The sequence below is a fragment of the Passer montanus genome, unplaced genomic scaffold, assembly GCF_014805655.1.
Source record: "Passer montanus isolate IOZ18808 unplaced genomic scaffold, ASM1480565v1 scaffold89, whole genome shotgun sequence".
NCBI classification, from domain to species: domain Eukaryota; kingdom Metazoa; phylum Chordata; class Aves; order Passeriformes; family Passeridae; genus Passer; species Passer montanus.
The window spans coordinates 1,022,977-1,042,204 of NW_024374256.1; the positions used below are offsets into that span (position 1 = coordinate 1,022,977).

General features: G+C 53.7%; 2 protein-coding genes and 1 long non-coding RNA gene across 7 annotated transcripts in view; 2 read left to right on the top strand and 1 right to left on the bottom strand.

The window, feature by feature from the left end:
• Positions 1 to 1,575, top strand: part of GRHL3 (grainyhead like transcription factor 3) — a 23,419-nt gene extending 21,844 nt beyond the window's left edge. The window contains exon 16 of the mRNA XM_039733604.1: positions 722 to 1,575. Within this exon, the coding sequence (XP_039589538.1) occupies positions 722 to 836 (115 nt within the window). The 3' untranslated portion in view covers positions 837 to 1,575. The remainder of the gene's footprint in view (positions 1 to 721) is intronic.
• The window catches only part of LOC120513839, a 16,242-nt gene extending 2,870 nt beyond the window's left edge, over positions 1 to 13,372 (bottom strand). Inside the window, exons 1-2 of the long non-coding RNA XR_005630364.1 lie at positions 13,244 to 13,372; positions 6,177 to 6,336 (exon numbers count right to left, since the gene is read on the bottom strand). This is a non-coding gene — a long non-coding RNA (uncharacterized LOC120513839). The remainder of the gene's footprint in view (positions 1 to 6,176; positions 6,337 to 13,243) is intronic.
• Positions 13,373 to 13,763: 391 nt separating this feature from the next.
• NIPAL3 (NIPA like domain containing 3) overlaps positions 13,764 to 19,228 on the top strand; it is a 12,758-nt gene continuing 7,293 nt past the window's right edge. The window contains exons 1-7 of one of the 5 annotated variants that reach the window (XM_039733599.1): positions 13,764 to 13,899; positions 14,194 to 14,535; positions 16,288 to 16,356; positions 16,444 to 16,615; positions 16,704 to 16,763; positions 17,271 to 17,416; positions 18,010 to 18,106. In XM_039733599.1, coding sequence (XP_039589533.1) covers positions 14,437 to 14,535; positions 16,288 to 16,356; positions 16,444 to 16,615; positions 16,704 to 16,763; positions 17,271 to 17,416; positions 18,010 to 18,106 — 643 coding nt within the window. In that variant the 5' untranslated portion in view covers positions 13,764 to 13,899; positions 14,194 to 14,436. Of the gene's footprint in view, positions 13,929 to 14,193; positions 14,536 to 16,287; positions 16,357 to 16,443; positions 16,616 to 16,703; positions 16,764 to 17,270; positions 17,417 to 18,009; positions 18,107 to 19,228 lie in introns of all 5 variants that reach the window. The other 4 variants (XM_039733600.1, XM_039733597.1, XM_039733601.1 and 1 more) reach the window with 4 other exon arrangements.

Below are 19,228 nucleotides of genomic sequence, written 5' to 3' on the forward strand. Positions count from 1 at the left end.
CCCAGATTTAATTTTCAATAATTTTATCCGATTGCTCCACCCTAAACAATCTTCTCCTGGTAATTACAGCTTGAGGGGCAGATCCTCATCTGCTGGGAGCCAGAGGAGCTCAGTGGGACTCCTGGCCTGGCAGCAGGCAGGGCCTGCCCCAGCCATGGCCCTTGCAGGGGGGGAGCTCAGCAGGTGAACGCGGTGCCAGGGTGGCTCAGGAGCAGTTCTGGGTCTTGGTGAGGTTTGGTCTGGAGGGACAATCCAGGGCTGATTCCTGATCAACATCCCTGGGGCCGTTTGGGGTTTACAGATCAGGTGGGAGCACAGCACAAGAGGCACGGGTGACTTCTCTGGCTCCCTGCTCTGACACAGGCACAGGTGAAGGATCAGCTCTGCTGGAGAAGCTTTTGGGGACTCACAGGGTCTCTGTGGGGCACCTGCTGGAGGCCAGGCTGGGGCCCAGGGCTTGGGTGGTGCTGGGAAGATTCCCATGCACTGGGCAGAGCCCGGGCAGTGCCAGAGCCCCGGCCCAGCAGCCCCTGGAATTCCTGACTGTGCCATGACAGAGCTCCCAGGGCTGCTGACTGTTCTGTGCTGCATCTTCCCTTGTGTTGTGCCATGGCTTTAATTAATGAATTCATTCATTAACAGTGGTTGAGCCCCTCAGCCTGGGGAAGGTGAACTGCTTTCACTGTGCTGCATCTGACCCAGCCATTGTTCTTCTCTGTAGGATCCTGGTGAACATGGACAACAACATCATCCAGCACTACAGCAACCACATGGCCTTTCTGCTGGACATGGTAGAGGCAGAGAACAAGTTCCAGATCATCCTCAAAGAGCTCTAAAGAGCTGCAGGCAGCACTTCCTGGCACTTCTCTCCGAGCTGGCACGTGTGCCCCACAGAACTCAGCCCTGTGCCTGCTCTTGTTGCCTTGACTTGAACCCCCACGGCCCCGGGGGCCACAGACTGCTGTGAGATCATCCTGTGAACGTGGAACTTGGCTCTGTTGAGTTTATTATTATTATTATTATTTTTTATTATATTTTATTCCCTTCTGGCACCGGGCCTGAGCTGCCGTTTCAGAGCTGGGCACACCAAGTGGCACTGCCAGGCCTGGGCAGAGGGCAGAGCTGGTGGCCCTGGCAGTGACTGATGCCAGCCCAGGCCTTGGCCTCTCCCAGACCCTGCAGAGCTTTCCCAGCAGGGCTGAGCCTGGCTCTGAGCTCCCCTCTGGCACAGACTCTCCAGATGCAGCCACAGCTCCTGCTGGACGGACACTGCCTGCTGATCCCCCTCCTGCCCCATCTCTGACTGTAAATACCACAGAGGCCTCCACAACCCTGTTTATACATTTCTGTGTTGTCCCTTTTGTATTTTATATGTGTATAAATATGCATTGTTTTATACTGGACTCAGTATGGTGACACAGAGCATTTCAAACACAGGCTGCTTCACATTTCTCGTGAACTCCTTTTGTAACTGTGTTGTTGGTTGTGTTGTTTTGGATTTTCTGTAGTAATAAAGGCTCAAGGACTGAAAAGGAACCATTTCCCCCAGCTCTGGAGTCAGAGTTGGGATGGGCTGCCCAGGAGCCAGGGCAGGGAGGTGACCCCAGGAGCACCAAAGGGCTTGAGGGTGGTTTGGCCAAGGTCTGTGCCCTGTGCAGCCACCGTGCCCAGCTGTGGCACCAGCTGGGACTGGGTCCCTGAGCTCCTTCTGCCCTGTGCTCAAACTGCCTCAAGCTGCTTCCCATTTAGGCCATCAGATGCCAAGGGGAGCCCTGTATTTTCTAATTAATCCTCTGAACAATGAAAACCAGGGCCTTTCCTCCTCCCTCTTCATCCTCTGCCTTTCCTGGCCATGTTAAAGATGCACCTGAGGCCTGTGAGTGGGGAGGAAAGAGCCCTGGGAAGAGGATTTGGAAATGTTGGAATGTGTCAGCTTGGTGAGTTTTGGATTACTTCAGTACTGTTTGAGGCCTCTGAGATGAAGCACAGATAAGCTGGAGGTTTATCAGCCTTTGGGATCTCCCCAGCACTCCTTCCCTTCAGATCACAAACTCCTTCTTCAGCAGGATGGCTCTGAATCAGTGTTGATTCTGTGAGTCCTCCTGCAGCAGAATTTCAGCTCCGGTTAAAACCAGTCCCACCAGGAACCCCCCAGTGCCCGTGGCACAGCTGGAAGCTGCAGTCCCTGTCCCTGCTGTGTCAGGGGAGTGTCAGGGCCCTGCTCTGGGGTGGCTCTGGGCCAGGGTGTGCCATGGGGACAGCTGGCTCTGCTGTGCAGGCAGATGGGGAGGGCTGCAGGCAGCCCTGGGCTCTGTGTGCACGCAGGGTTGGGGGTTTGGGGACCTCTCACCCCTCGGTGAGTTGCTCTGAAAGTCTGATTTTCCTGCCAGATAAAATTTACCCATCAGAGCCTCAGTTCCTCCAGCAGCACCACTCCTGATTTACAAAAGCCATCTCAGTTGTAACTTCATGCTCCCAGCAGAGCAAGGATGAATTTTGCTGGATGCTCTGGGGCTCCCTTTCCCACAACCCCCCCGGGTTCTGCAGGGTGAGCCCCACGCTGGCTGCAGCTCCCGAGTGTGCCCTGTGGGAGTGGTGGGATGGAGGCAGAGGCTCCGTGCAGCTCGGGGCAGCCCTGGCTGGGCCGGGCTGAGGTCCCGGCGCAGGGAAACGCTGCCGGGGAGAGTCCCCGGCCCTGCCCGGCCAGGTGGGTGTTTTGCTGACTGGCTCAGTATCGCTCATCCCTTCCAGCCAAGGAGCTGCTGGGGGTTGCGCAAAGAGCTCCCAAATATGTGAGAGCATTCCTGACTCCTCGCCCGGAGCCCACCAGCTCCTTTTGAAGATTGAGATGGGAGCGATGGAGGCACCAAAGGTCGTGTGAAAGCAGCAGGGTTTGCACAGGGAGCTGCCGGCCCTGCTTTGTGCTCGGAGCTCACCTGGGCTGCCCTGGGGGTGCCACGGGGGGCGTGTGACAGACCCCCGTGCCCGTCCCTGGGCCTGGCACCTGCCCCTGCCCTCCTCCCTCATTCCCACCCCGCTCCCCTCCAGGGTGACTCCCCAGCCTCCAGCTCTGCGAGTTCTCAGGAAAACACAGAGGAGCCCATTGCCTGTTTTAATGACTCGGCCTCTACAAAACTGGAGGTTTCAAACCAATTTTAGTTAATGATCATCTTCCAATTCTTAGAACTGAGTACCACTAATTAGCTGCCCGTGAGGCAGCCCTGGCAGGCCAGCACAGGCCTGCTCATGGTGAGCAGAGTCTGAGGGAAATCCTGACACAGGAATCCCACTCTGGCATCCCAGCTGGGGAGCAAGGAAAACTTCCCGAGTGCTCCTGGTGAAAAAGTGCCCACAGAGACAGAGGTGCATGAAAAGGAGCAGCAGGCTGAGAGCTGAGTTGTGCAAGAGCTCTGGTATCCCCAGCGCTGGGTGGAGGGCTCTGCTCCTCACTTCTACAAACAACACCCAGTTTCTGTGTCTTTATTCGTGCTTATTCACTGCTTGCATCATCAGGCAGGCAGCTGAGGAGCTCTGTGTGGTGTGGCTCTGCAGGCTGGGAAGGAAAAACAGCATCCTGTGTTTGTTAGGACACCCACACTCCTGTCCGGAGGTGCCCTGGGGTGTGCTGGGCATGGGAGGAGAGGATTCAAGTCAGGGAAGTCAAACCCTGCCTGCATCTGTTTGTGAGTGTGCAAAGCTTTAATAAACCTGCTCAGGGTTCCCCCAGCTCTCATTTGTTTCCCCAGGTAGTGCCTTGGATTTGTAGAATTAAATCCTGGGTGAGCTGGGCACTAGAACCCCCAGAGCTGTGGGCATGCCCTGGAGTCACCAGCTGGAAAGTGGCCACAGAATCAGAGCTCAGGGCTCAGCTCAGGGTGCACAGGCTCGGGATTCACCTCAGAGAGCTGAGGGTTGGCTTGGCTGCACTTCTGGCTGGGAGTCCTGGGAATGCTGAGCCCAGCTGCATGAACTGCTGAATACCAGCCTTTGGTAAAGCTCTGTGCCAGCCCCTGCCTGACTGAGCTGACTGAGCTGTGCCAGCCCCTGCCTGACTGAACTGACTGAGCTGTGCCAGCCCCTGCCTGCCTGAGCTGTGGGTTTGCCTCCTGTGGCTCTGCTCTTTGGGGCACAGCCCGGAGCAGCTCTGTGTTCATGCCCTGCTGGGGCATTGCAGGGTTCCTGATCCACGTGCCGAACAGACTGATGAAAAGCAGACTCCTGTCTACTCTCCCAGCAATTCATAACCTCGCAGAAGGAGCTGGGGATCTCAGAAGAGATAAACAGGGCCAGAAGTGAGTGTGAATAAGTGAACAATTAACGCTGGCTGAGCCTGACAGAGCGAGCCAAGGGCACGGAGCATCCTGCGCGCCCCGCCCCGGGCTCTGCCTGCAGCCCGGGATGGCCCCGGGCAGGGACCAAGTGCCCAGGGATGGCTCTGTGGCTGCCTCTGCCTCAGCAGCGCTGCTGGCAGGGTCGGCAGCCAGCTCTGCTCTGCCAGGGGCTGTGTTTAACCCGTTCCTCTCTGGGCTGGGTCCCTCCTCCTGCTTCCCCAGGCATTTCCTGACTCCAAGCTGCAGGATGTGTTTCTTCTCCCATTTCGCTCAGCTCTGGGTGAGGAAGGCTCTGGTGAAGCCAGAGCAAAGGGGTGCTGGGGGTTCTGATGCTGCTCTCTGCCCCCACCCTGTCCCAGCAAGGGCTCCCCTCTTCCCATCCAAGAGAGGAATTCTGCAGCTGGAATGTGTTGTACCAACAGTCAGTGATGTGAGTTTTACACACACAGAACTCACAGAACCTGTTTGTCCAAAGCCCTGACAGTCAGTGATGCTTTAATGGCCTTTACACTGCAAACATGCTTTTATTTTTTCAACCTTACCTTTAAAAATAATATTGTAAAATATGAACAAGCCAAGCTGGACAAGGAGCAGGTAGTGAGGACTCCAGAGCTGCTGTGTGGCCCTCAGGGTGATGCTTAATCCTTCTAAGGCAAAATCTTTGGGAAATGGGAGTGCTATGGGCAGCCCATGATGTTTTTGTGAAATTAATGAATTTGCCACGGTGCAGCCTTGCAGGGAGCTGGCTGCTCCCTCTCCAGACAGTGCTGGAACAGGACAGGGATGCCAAGGACCCCAGCTGGGAGCTCCTCCTGCTTGCCACTGCCTGGGACAGCAGAGGGAGCAGGCTCTAGCCCTGGCAGCTGGGTGTGGAGTGTTTGTGTTGTTTTCTGATAACAGGCTGGGGATCTTCCCTCCTCATGTTTAATTTGCCCTTTCCTCCAGCCCTCTGTCCTTATCAAATCCCTCCTGGCATTGCTTCCCTCCCAGCTTCCTTTTCCCCAAAGCCCTGATAGAAGATCCAGCTGCTGAGAGATGTAGTAAAGATTGCCCTGTTGGGTAAGGAGAGCCCTGGGCTTTCTCATGGGCTCATTCTTTTCCACGGGCAGGAATTTATTGATGATCTTAATCTCAGGCCTGCAACGTCACTCTGTGGTGACAATAAATGTTTTTGAACCATCTGCTGATGGATTTATTTGTCTTCCCATGAGGATCCCAAGGGGTGGGAGGGTTTGGGAGAAGGGAGTTTCTGTTCATGCCTTTTCATCCCTCTGAAGTGGTGGCAGGATGGAGTAGCTGGGCTTGGCAGTGCTGCTTTCCAGGAAGCATTTTTACAGGCCTCTCTCCAGCCCTCATTCCCAGCCCAGCAGGAGAAATGGCCAGTTTTTATCCATGGTGAGTGTCCCCCACCATTCCTGCCCCGGGTACCACATTTGGGTCTTTGCCCTCACATTTGGGTCTTTATCCTCAGTGTTCCTCTGGGGAGAGCTCAGGCACAAAGCAGCCCAGCCTAAAGCCTCTGCCTGGGATGTGAGGAATCTTTTTCCAGGTCAGGTGTGCTCTGGCTTCTTGCTCCATGCAATGGGGATAAGAAGTGGCCCCCACATCCCAGGGTGGTGCAGGTTTAATTACTGTTTGTAAATGTCTGGGAGATCAGCTGATAAAGGGCCCCTGATCCACTGCTCCAGGCTGTTCCCAAGCCACACTGCCCTTCCAGGCACTGCCACTTCCTGGGGACAACAGCCATCCCCTCTGGACCAGGACACAGGGGGACACTGGCATCACCCTCCTGGGATGGATTTTCACATATCCATGGCAGTGGGGTGCCTCCCAGGCTGCACTCACCTGGAAGGAGTTTTCTTTGCTTCCCTGGTGCCTTTGTGTGGCTGAGGCTGCAGATTCTGGAATAAATCTGGCAGAAATTCCTTGTTCCTTGTTAGGTGGGAAGTGTTTGACTGGAAGGAAGATGTCATTGCCTTGGTGAGGGAATCCATGTTGGGATGACCTACAAGACAAACAGGAAAGGGATGTAAACACCAGCCCAGGCACTGAGGAAGGAGAGTTCATCCAGCAGGGAATGTGCAAAGGAAAAGAACCGGTGTGACAGGAGCGTGTGGGGAAGCTGCTGCTGGACTGGAGAGGTGCTGGGCAGAGCTGATTTCCAGGGACACTGATAAGGCAACACTGAAGGCAGTCCTGAGCCCAGGAACAAAAGCACCATTAGCAATTTCAGGGAATCAAAGAGGAGAGCTCCCAGCTGCTGTCAGCTGCCAGATAAACTCTGTGCCCTCAGCCTCAGCGGGCCAAGGGCCAGGAGATCCTTTGAAGCTGGGTACATCCTGCACCAAGGTGGCTTCTCCTGAAGTCTGTGGCATTCCCAGTGTTGTGTTCTGGTGATTCCTTGCAGCTACCCCAAAGTCCCAGGGTGGTTTCTGGATGGTTCTCCCAGCAGAGTTCAAAGGGACCTTGCCAGTGTCCTGTGACACTTCAGCCCAGCGTGCCCTGGGGAGCTCTGGATGTGCAGGGGCTCCATGGGGGAGCAGCACCACCCTCCCTCCCAGCTCCAGGCTCACACACATGGACAAAGCCATTTTCCAAACGTTTCCAAATTAACTCCTCCTGTGGTTTGGGCCACAAACACTGCCAGGGCAAAAGTGGTGTTGCTTTGCTTGCAGAAATGGTGAGTTTCAGCAGGAAAAAGGGCTTGGGGATGCCTTTGAATTGCCTTTAGCTGTAGGTGATGAGCAACAAAGGCAAAGGCACATTTCTAAGGCAGATGTCTCCTGTGCGTGGTTCCAGCTGCAGCAGCACTCACACCAAAGCCTGGAGAGCTTCCCAAGGGGAGGAAGAGCTCTCTGTGACTGCCCAGGACTTGACACAGCAGGAAATGTCTGTGTGTGTGGCTGCTGTCCACAGTCCTCCATCACCTCCATGGGTCTGATTGTGTTCAGGGCCCAGAATTCCAGGAGAGGGAATTTCAGGAATCTGTGGTGCCAAGGGTTGTGTGAGTTACCCCAAGTCACAGAACAGATCACAGTGACATGGGACAAAATCCTTCAGACTGCCAGGATGAAGCTTTACCTCCTGATCCTCCCCTGGGATTGAAAGCTTTTCTTGTTGACTCTCAGACTGACTTTCCTAGTGGACTGTGATGAGAGGAAACATCTGATGGCCAGGCCTCATCAGTGATGTGGGAGTGTCCAGTTCAAGCCAGAGAGGAGAGGGGCAAGAAAACTCCTCTATTACAGATTCAGACACAAAAAGGTGATGCTTTTCCCCTTTTTTTCCTTGTTTCCTATGGCAAGCTGGTGACATGCTGAGATGTTGAACTGCCTTTGTTGTAACACAGGGTTTGGTCCCAGAGCTGAGGATGGCTTTGAGGTCTGTTTGGACACTTTTTCCTTGTTTCTCACTCCTTTTTTTTCCCTCTCAGTTTTAATCTGTCACTCAAAACCAGATCCTCCAGTGACTACACAAATGTTCCTTTCTGCTGAGTGAGAGCAGTGACCACGAACCTGCAGGATCTGTCCACCTTCTTCTCCTGAGCTATCTCTTTGTCTATAGTCATAAATTATCAGCCACTGCCATCTTTTAAATAGATAGTTTCCTGTTCTGCCTCTTGTAGGTTAGATATTATCTCCCCCAGTAAATCATGAGTCAGTGATTAATTCAAGAAGGCCGTTCCCAGAAGCAAATTCTTACAATGTTAAAATTAATACGATGCAGAGCCATTATACCATGATAGAGAAAATAATTATGGCCTGCAAAGCAGTTTAATCAACACAGAACATGCTGGGGCAGGTGCCCAGCCTGAGTCACTGCAGAGAGTCCAGAGCCCCAGAGCAGGGGCTGTGAGAGAACAGCCCTGGGACCACTCTGGGCTCTGCACACCCCGACTGGCAGGGAAAACACTCTGCTGATGTGGAAACACCATCGAGTGGCTATAAAAGCGTGAATTGCTGCAGGAACGTGCTTGCAGGCAGTTAAGGTGTCTCAGCTGATGAGTGGCAGCTTATTAAGCTGATTAAGTTGTGTGCTCACTCGGTGTTAAGCAAAGTCATGGCATATTCTGGAGCGTGCCTCAGCACAGGAGCTCTGTGAGAGGGGACAGCTCACTGGGAACGCCTCACAACTGGGGGAAACTCAAAAACTCCCTCTAGAAATAACAAAACCCCAAAGCAATCCGTGATACAGCAAGACACCACACCGGGGACAAAGCACCCAGGAGGTGTGTGTATGTCATCACAAACATCTGATAATGGCTAATGACACTCGGTGCTCATTAACAGCTCCCACATCTCCAAACACCCGAATTCCTGTGGATGGGGCCTCGCAACGCCCTGTGCAGCCCGGGCACCCGAGGGCTGGGCAGCAGGCACAGAACAGTTAAGTGACTTGCACAAGGGTGAATCAGCAGGACTTGAGGAACTCAACCTGAAGGCAGGTGCTGAGCTGCAGGAACTGACACAGCTCCCAGCAGTGCCACCAGGTGAGACCCTGCGCCCCTGAGCCCAGCAGTGCCACCAGGTGAGACCCTGGCACAGCTCCCAGCAGTGCCACCAGGTGAGACCCTGCGCCCCTGAGCCCAGCAGTGCCACCAGGTGAGACCCTGCGCCCCTGAGCCCAGCAGTGCCACCAGGTGTCACCTGCGAGTGTCTTTTTGGAGTTAGGGTGGCCAGAGCCAGACCCACCCTTCCAGCACCACACCGCTGGTATTATTGTGTTTCCTGTCACACAAATTTCATGCTTTAATTTTAACTGTGCATCGAGGTAGGTGCCTTCAGAGTTTCAAGATTTTAATCCTTTAATGCAAGCCTCCTGTTGCATGGAAAGCTGAGTGATTCTGGGCATGAGGAAGATCAAATTTCTCTGCTGTCTACAAGGCAATTTGTATAGACTGGGAGCCACAGCACATCTAAAATCCCACCTGTAACTTCTGAGCTGGGCCTAATTAATGCAGCATGTGGGCAGAATGCTTTATTTGCAGTACCACACCTTTCCTGCCTCCCTTCTTTTCCTGGGCTTTTCAAAAAGAGTACTGGGCAGGATTCTATTTATAGAGCCAAATAAATCCAGCCCTGCCTGTGCTGTACGTGATGCCTCCAGCTTTTCAGATGTGGTCCCAGGAAGGGCTGAATGCCCTTCATGTCCTACTTTGCCAATCCCAGTGGGAATTGGAAGGTCTGGGACCATAGAAGATAAAAGAACAGCTTTATACTAACACAAATGTGGAATTATTCCAGTGCGTAGGATGGGAAGAGCTGAAGTTCCTGGTCTTTAGGAACATTGTGTGAACTTCATTAATTGTCTTGTCTGCCAATTACCAATGAAAAACACTCTGGAGGTGCCTTGGTCTTGTTCTGCTGACTTGAGAGTTGGATTCTGGCAGTGACCTGCTGTCCCCTCCCTGAATGGCACAGGAGGCACAGAAGAGGGGAAGGCCTGGGACTGCAGAATGAGACAAATGAAGCACTGGGGCATAGCTGCACTCATACAGACGTGAGCATGATGGGGTTTAACTGTGTTTGGAGGGAGCAGGGAAGAGGCCAGGCTCAAAGAAGGGAATGCGTGAGCCAAGGGCTGATTAAAAACCCCATCCAGATGGAACCTGTGCTTAGAAACAGCAAGCCTGGAATGACTCAAAGCCCTCAAGGAACAGCCAGGAATGGCTGGGAGGGGAATGGAGGCTCCTGCTCTGCCTGGCCTCGCAAAGGGCTGAGGGGCAGAGTGGCAGGGATGGGCAGCAGTGCTGGCTGCTGCAGAGGGTGCTGATTTACAGTGAGATCACAGGGAACTCCTCCTGCTCCCTGCTTCTCTCTCAGCTGAGCTGTTCCTGGCTGCATGCATGGACAAGTGGAACGGTGCTGCTGTGGTGCTAAAAATAACAAACCCCAAATACGGGCCATGCCATGAAAACTGGGAGAGCTTGGCAAGGAATCAGACCCCAAGGAATCAGTCTTCTGGTGGATTCAGCCTTTCCTGCAAAAATGCCCCCCAAGTTATCAAGCAGCTGGGTACAAATCACCTTTTCCACTCATTTTTCTTTGTAGGAAAACGCTTCAGGACAGACCAAAACTTGAGGTCTGTGCTGCAACTGCATAATTTCAGCAGAGCTGCTCTGACTTGGGCTGCTCCAAAACTACAGGAGATTTCTGAAGATGTGGTCTGAGGGTTCATCTGCAGGGAGCAGGATCCTGGGCCAGCTGCTCCTTACCAACCACCAGGGCCAGCAGAGAGCCTGCACTGCCCTGGCCACAGGGTCCATCTCCACGTGGCCCTGCCATGTGCTTGAGGCTGTCCAGCCCGTGCTCTGTGGCCAGGAGGGTTGTGCTGAGGGAAGCAGGACCTGCCCAATTCTGCTGCAGCTGATTATTAAAATTGCAGCAGGTTTCCAGAGCAGCTGATAAAAAACTGCATCTGCAAGCTCCTTCTGCCTTTGTGCTGCCAGGCTTGGAGGGCTGGATGCAATCCCTGGCCAGCCAGGGCAGCTCCTGCTGGGCAGCACGTTCCTGATTCCTGCCAGGACAGCACGTGCTGGGGAAGGGCTCTGGAGCCCTTCTCCCCTCTGGGTTTGGCACATCCATCATCACCCCGCTGCTGCTGAGGGTAACTGGAGATCAGGCACCTCCACAGCCGTGGAGATTCAGCTCCTGCACGCCCCAGAGTGCCCTCAGAGTGCAGGAATTGTGTTTGGGTGATGCAAGGGCACGGTGCTGCCAGGGAAACCCAGCAGCAGCTCCCAGTGCCTGGCTCCTGCAGGGATGTGTGCAGGCAGGGCTGGACTGGCAGAGTGACACAAGTGGGTCAAGTCAGCTCTTGGGTGTTCTAGGTCAGGCACTGAGAGACAAATGAGCTCTTTCCACTGCCTGAATTACAAGTGGGTAACTTCCTGTGCTGGCATTTATCCCTGACTCCAGGAATGTGCTCCAGAACGGCTGAGGGGGGCACAGCCAAGCCCCTCACAAGTCAGCAGCCCCCAAAAGGTCCCCAAAAGTGCCTCCCCTCCTGCCCTGCTGCAGGAACTCTTCTGCAGGGATAAAGCCTAGCAGAGAAGCAGCCAAGCCCTTGTGTAGTTTGTGGTCTGGCCTGCTGCCCGCTCTGCCCTTCAAGCAGGAAATTCTCCAGGGGCAGGGAGTGCTTTGAGGAGCTCCCTGCAGCCTCTCTGCCCTGCTTTAGTCACAGCTCAGCAGCAGGTCAGCTGGCTCTGCTGGAAGCTCACCAGGCAGACTGATGGCGCCTGCACAAAGTCTTTAAGCAATTTCTGCACCTTGATCATTTTCCCCTCATCTTTTTTTTGTCCTTTACGTCCTTGATTGCTGTTATTCAGCCCAGAGATAATGCACTCCTGCTATCACTGAGATGGGAGAGACAAGCAAGGAGCAAGAGATCAAAGGCAGGAGAAGAAAGAGAAGATGCTAAAGGCAGGAGAAGAAAGAGGGGAAGATGCCAAAGACTTCCTTGATTCACCTACTTTCCATACCGGGTACCGAGTCTCAGAAATCCTTCCTGTGGGTAATTTTGGAAGTTGTGGGGTCACCGCGCGGTGCCCAGACAGCGGGAGGCTGTGGAGGGATTCCTGCTTCCCCCAGCCGAGGAAGGTGCATCCACAAAGCCCAGGAGGCCCTCGGCACCTGCGAGGGAACGCGCTGGCTTTAACGCGTCCTTCTGCTTCCCTCTGCTGGTGGCAGGAGGGAGCATTCCCCAGGGCTGGGGTGCGGGGACAGGTCACCCTGGCGGTGTCCCCGCCAAGGAAGCGCAGGGTGTGCGTGCTGCAGGGCTCAAACCCCCGGGACAGACAGGGGGACACAAGTGACACACCACCTGCAGCCATTTCCAGCCCGAATCCACTCACGTTGCATTGGCACCTCTCCTGTGACTGTAAAGTTAATTTAATGACCTTGATCCAAATTTGGTTGCTGTTTCTGTCACAGAACAGGATCATTATCAGTGGCAAATAAAACCCCTCATAAGCTTCAAACATTTCTGTTACTCACTTGGTTATACTGAAATCCCTTTGATTGAGACTGAAATCTCTTTTTCCCCCATTTTGAGATCCCTTTCCTGTGGTGTTTATAAGGAAATCCTGACACCTAAGAAGAGCAGCCAAGGCTAACAACACTGAATATGGAGCTGGAGGAAACATGAGAACACAGCAGCAGCTCTGCTTTGGAACGGGGTGGGTGAGATAAAGGCAAATCCAACATTAATGCAGCATTCCTGCCAGAAACCAGCAGTCACTCCTGCATTTCATTTCCCTGCTTTATTTAAAAATACCCTTGGAAGCACTGCTGTTGGTGAATGTTTTCTTTGATTGCATTTCTTATTCCCTTGTGCTGGTTTATCCCTAAGAGGGGGAAATCTGGGCCTGGAACTCTTCTAACCCACTGTGGCTATAAATAATTGCAGATAGCCTTTGATTTGCTCCAGAAATGAACCCAGGTTGTGCTTTGAGTGAAAACCCTCGGTGTGGTTGATGTTTTCACCCTCAGCTCTGTGCACAGTGCTGTTTATTGCAGCCTGGAGCGAGTGGTGCTGCTGTGCCAGAGGCACCTCGTGCATCCCCGGGCTGGAAAGGCGCTCACAGCCACGCGTCCAGTGCCACCACCCAGGGCAGAGCGGGGCTTGTTTCTGAGCTCAGTGCCGGCTCTGAACGCGCCGGGGCTGCAGAGCTGCCCAGCTCAGCCATGGGCTCTGCTGTGCCCGTGGAGAGAACTCGGGGCGATGGCTCGGGGGCTGGGGGAGCCCGGGTGAGGGATGGGGTGAGGGATGAGGGGAGGGATGATGTGAGGGATGGGGTGAGGGATGAGGGGAGGCCCTGAGGCCTCACCGGGGCCGCCACCGGAAGTCGCCTCACGCCCCAGCCCCGCCCAGGTGCGGCGGCGCGGGGCGCGCTGGGAGCGGCGGGTGGGTACCTGAGCGGCTGAGGCGGCGCGGGGGCACCGGGGCGGTCCCCGGCCGTGCTCAGGGGCGGTGTGCGCTCTGTGTCCGCCCGTTCCTGCCGGTACCTGCCCGTCCATCCCCGGCCCGCGGCGGCACCGGGAATGCGGACACCCGGTTGCCGAGACAACAGCCGCCTCAGCTCTCCTCCAATCACCGTGCGTGTTACTCTGAGCTCTGCCGCAGGCACCCAATCACAGGCGAGCTCTCAGCGCCACAGCGGCTGGTTTAAGGTGGCTCGGTGGGGTGCTTTGCGCATGCACCTTAAGGTGGCTCCGGCTGCTCTTCGCGCCACCGGGAGCGGCGCACGCGGGGAGGGCGGGAGGAACGGGGACCACCGAGGCAAAGCGGAGGAAGGCGCGAGGCTGCGGCTGTCCCTGCAGCTCTGGGCCGGGGAGCGCCTCGGAGCACCGGGCGGGGCCCGCCTCATCCCGCTCCGAGCGAGCGGCGGAACACGGCTTCTTCCGCCCGGCCCCTCACAGCCCTGCGCCCATAGGCTGGGCCAGACCCCACCTCCGCCCGGCAGCCAATCCTCGTCCGCATATTGGGGCCGGGTCTTTGATTGACAGCGCTGGAGACCAATCGGGTGCGGCGGGCAGGAAGCGGCCGCGGCGCTCGACCGGGAGCCGGAGTTGGTGACCGGGGCCGGGGGCAGGGTCGGTGAGGGCCGGGGGCAGAGCAGCCCTGTGGTGCTGTGAGATGCCAGCGCAGTGTGTCACCCCCGGGCCCAGCCAGGGCACAAGAGCTGGCAAAGCACAGTCCCTGAGGTTCTGTCCAAGGCTTTCTAAGATATTTAAAAGCTGCTTTTCTTTTTTACGTGCAGCTTTGAGTTTGATTCCAGGGGTGTTTCTGTGGCTTGTCCTTCATTGCAGGTTTTTGAGTTTGATCTAATTCTTTGGGTTTTATTTCTTTTTTTTTCTCTTAGATTCACCTTGAAGGAACACTGCTCCTTCACTGGGTGGCTGGCAGCTGTGCTCATCTACCCCTCTGTGCCCGAGCCAGGGCAGGGCAGCAGCAGGACTCCTTTGTGCTCCCCTGGACTGGCCCAGGGCACCAGGATGGATGGCAGGCACTGGTACCAAACGTTGGTTCCAGCAAGGTCCAAGTCTCTTCTTTAAAGAGAACTTCCAGCATCAAGAAAGCTGAAAAGCAAAGAAAAAACCCCAAAATGGAAGGAGGGAACAGCCTCAGTGTGCAGCTGCAGCAGCTCCCGTTGGCCACAGCAGCAGTTTCTGTGCAGCCCCACACAGACTCCTTCTCCTACAAGGTCAGCTGCCCAGCCCTGAGGGAGGGTTCCATCCCCTGGAGGCCCTGATTCCTGCAGTGAGCTGCTTTGGGGTTATTTCCTGCAGAAAGGGCTCTGTCTTTGAATTCAGCCCTTCCTGGGGTGTCCTGTCCTGTGCTGAGAGGGAGGAATGCAGTGTGTGCAGAGCAGAGGAGCTGCAGGAGGTGTGCCAGGGAGCTGTGGGGGTGTCTGAGTCCCACAGGGGCCTTTCAGCCATGCAGTGACAGAGCAGAGGAGCTGCAGGAAGTGCTCTGGAGGTGTTTGAGTCCCACAGTGACAGAGCAGAGGAGCTCTGGGGGTGTCTGAGTCCCACAGGAGCCCTTCAGCCGTGCAGTGACAGAGCAGAGGAGCTGCAGGAGGTGTGGCAGGGAGCTCTGGAGGTGTTTGAGTCCCACAGTGACAGAGCAGAGGAGCTCTGGGGGTGTCTGAGTCCCACAGGAGCCCTTCAGCCGTGCAGTGACAGAGCAGAGGTTCTGCTTTGCTGTGTCCTCTGTGTTTGAATTGCAGAGGCTGCAGCTGCCTGGGACGTGGGGCTGCAATTCCTCCTTGCTCTCCAGCTGGGAGCACATAAGTTCCCTCTGAAGCCCTGATTCTGAAGGTGCTCAGAGAATCTCAGCAAAAAGGGGTTTTATTTTCCTTTGAGACCACAGTCCTGGGCCCTCGTGGCTGCCTGAGGCTGTGACAGCCCAGGGAGCTGCACTGTGGGCACACAGTGACATCCTCCTGCCACCCTCTCTCTGTCTGGGAACCCTCTCAGGTGGTTCTGAGTGAAGCTCTTTGGGTGAATCTTATTTTTGTGCATTCTGAGAAAGAGGTTTTTGTTCTGCTGCTACGAATTTGAAATCTGGAAGTTCTTCTGTGTATGAGAAAATCAAGATTAGTGCATTTATTCCTGTTCACATCTGAGTGGGAGCTGGGTTATCCCAAATCAACCCAAGGACTGGGCTGAAGGAGCAGTGCTAATGACCTTTAATGAGGTTTAGGCAGTTTTGGGAGCACACAAATGTTTGCTGGCCTCAGGCTCTTCTCTTCAGTCCTCCTCTGCATCTCCTGTGTGACTCAGCCTGCTTTACATCCTTTCTTCATTTCAAATTCCATCTTCAGAGCATGAGAATTGTTGCTGAGCTGCAGATGCCAGTGCAGAAGAGGCTGGGAGCTGTCAGCAGCCTCCTGTGACTCTGGGAATAACTGGTTTGTAGAAAAAGCAGATTAAAATCTGTGATAACTGGGCTGCCTCATCACATGGGCTGAATCAGTGACTGAGGCAGCAGCTGGCACAAGTGGAGAAGAGCAGAAGAGCTGGGAAGCAGAGGTTCCTGATCCTTCTCTGCAGAATTCCAGGGCAATAAAATCCTCATAAATGAGTTTTTCAGAGGCAAGAATGAGTGATGTGTGGGGATTTTTAGCCTTATCTTGCTCCTCTCTGAGAAACTGCAAATTGAAGTCTCTTGGAGAAAGTGGCTGTTGAGTCTTATCTTAGCTGAGTTCACAGGTTGGAGCACAGGCACAGCACTTCCCTGAGCTGTCCCACATCAGCAGGAAGACAACAGCTTTTATTGCCAGCTGGGTGTTGCACCAGCTCACCTTTAAAGGCCCTTCCAGCCCAGGCTATTCCATGATTCAGGAATGCTTTAAAGGCTGCTCTCCTGCAGAGTGTGCAGACCCCTCTGGGATCCTTGGCTGAATTTAATCATTTAATCATTTAATAATTGTGTGTTCCCTTTGTTTCTGCAGGAGAACTTGATTGGGGCCCTCCTGGCCATTTTTGGGCACCTTGTCAGCAGCATTGCCCTCAACCTCCAGGTGAGTGCCCTGCAGCAAATACCCATCCTGCACTGAAACAAACAAACAAAACATGACAAAGTGCTTCATTTCTGTTTTCTTGCCTAGAAATACAGCCACATCAGGCTGGCAGGCTCCAAAGACCCCCGGGCCTACTTCAGGACCAAGACGTGGTGGAGTGGCTTCCTGCTGCTGCTGCTGGGGGAGCTGGCAGTGTTCTCCTCCTATGCCTTTGCCCCCCTCTCTCTGATTGTGCCCCTCAGTGCAGTGTCTGTCGTGGGTAAGGAGGACAGAGCCCAGTGTGTTCCTGGGGGAGGCTCCTGACTCCAGAATTCACTGTTTCTCTCTCCTTTTCTTTTCTTTCATAGCTAGTGCAATCATAGGAATTATATTTATTAAAGAAAAATGGAAGCCCAAGGAATTTTTGAGTAAGTTCCACAGTTTCTTTTCATTCTTCCTCTGTGTTTACAGTTCATCACACACAGCACGGGCCCTCAGGAATTATAATTACAGGGCTGGCAAGGTCTCATTAGCACATCTTGGATGAAATGTGTCATCTCTTCCACTGTTTATTACAAATGGAGATCTTTTTCCTGGCTTGTGCCAGACCCCCTGAACCTCACAGCGTTTAGAAACAGGCTGAAGCTGCAGCACAGGCACAAGGGAATGAATTCCAAGGTGTTTGCAGAAGTGGGGAAGGGCTGTGGGCAGTGCCAGGCAGGATCACAGACCCTGCAGTTTCATTTATTTAGCAGATGCCACCTGGTACCAACTTTGTCTCAGCTCCCACCCCCTCACTGCCCCTGGTGGCTGCAAGATTTTGGAGGTGGGGCAGCCAGAGGAACACCCAGCGATGGTGCTGTGGGATTAATTCATTAATTGCACCATCCCAGTCCCTCATTAACCCTTCCTCTCCTGTTCCTGTGCTGCCCAAGGGCGCTACGTGCTGTCCTTCGTGGGCTGTGGCCTGGCAGTTGTTGGCACTTACCTGCTGGTGACATTTGGACCCAACAGCCACGAGAAGATGACAGCAGAAAACATCACCAGGCACTTAGTGAGCTGGCCATTCCTGCTCTACATGGTGAGGGGCCGTGGAGGGTGGGGGTTTCTCCTGGGGCAGTTTCATTTCCAGCTTTGTTTCTCCTGGTTGCTGCCAGTGTTCCCTGTGTTCACCTGGGACAGCTTTTCCATGTGTCAGACACATGCACAGCTCCTTTTGTTTCTCTGAATTCTGGGGGATTAAATGGCTTTGAAAATGTACTGGTGCCTGAATCTGGGCTTTTGCCACACTGACTTTCTCTGGGCCCACGAATCTCTTACTGAAAATCCCATGAAATTTGTGTTTCAGTGAAGATGATCTTGGCATTGCCCCAGGGATCACTTGTGGAAGCTCAGTGCAGAAAGCAGACTGAGATCTCTCCTGGGAATATTCAGCCAGGACTGTTTGATCAGCTGCTTTGCCATAAGTCCAGCACCAGAAGTGCCCTGTGTTTCCTGTTCTGCCAGAAGCTGCTCTCACTGGAATCTGAGATGATGCTGCATTGTCTATAATTGTGTGGGATCCCCATTTCCCTTTGATTTGCCCCATTCTAATGTTTGATTGGCTCAGAATCTCATTTACTGCCTGCCCCATGTGCTCTGCATCTCTAACATTCTCATTTCTCTCTTTTGGAGCTTGTGGAGATCATTGTTTTCTGTCTGCTCCTGTATTTTTACAAGGAGAGAAATGCAAACTACATTGTCATTATTCTCCTGCTGGTGGCCTTGCTGGGTAAGTTGATATGGACTTGGAAGACCTTTAAACAGTAAATTGAGGCATGCAGGGGATTATATTGATTTAATTAATGCCATCAAATGCACTGATTTCCTCCAGAAATGTTCCTGAAGCTGATGTTTAGGACCTTTGAACAATTAAGGGTTATTCCCCAGCAGACAAATAATCTGCCAAGCACAGAAAGTGCAGGTTATTTATTAGTGTTCTTAATTTTAATCTGGGCACACAAAGGGTGGCATTCAGTGTGCAAGGAGGGCTGAGCCAGGGGGTGAAAGAGAGGATTTGACCTACAAAAATTGTCTTAGCTCTGTGGAGATTGGCTGTGTGGTTAAAGAAGTGAGGAATGCTCTGCCACCCCAGCTTGTCCCTGTGAAACTGAGTCCCTGGGGGTTCTGATATCCCACAGTGGGACCTGCACTGACTTTGGATTTATACATTTAATATATTTTTTAATGGAAACTGTAATCAATTAAACTTTTAAAAGGATGACTAATAGCAAGTCTGCCATGCTGAAATCTGTGTCCAGTCCTCAGTTTTTGCTCTTTATGCACCTTCAGTTCCTGCAGTGCCTTTTATTTTACTCTTTTTTGGTTTTTTGAGCTGTTTGGGGCTGGATTTCAGTGGTGCCTCAGAGGCTTCATGAATTACAAAACAACTTCCCTAATTCTGAATGGCCCAACTTTGAAGGAAGGAAAGTTCTTGCTGATTATTGTTTTGGACACTTCTTTGGCTTTATTAACCAAACCAAAAGGAAAATTGTATCCTCCCATCCTGTAACTGCAGAACACTTTGAGAACAGCAGAAAATGCTCCCAGCTGTGTAGACAGAGAAGGGTTCAGTGATTGAGGGGAGGTGGCTGTGGTGGGATTGTGGGGAACAGAATGGGCAGAGCTGGTGGCACAGGGACAGAGCTGGTGGCACAAGGCAGAGCTGGTGGCACAGGGACAGAGCTGGTGGGACACAGACAGCTGGTGGCACAGGGGTAGGGCTGGTGGCACAGGGACAGAGCTGGTGGCCAGAGGCAGAGCTGATGGCACACGGGCAGAGCTGGTGGCACAGGGCAGAGCTGGTGGCACAGACAGCTGGTGGCACACACAGCTTGTGGCACACGGACACGCT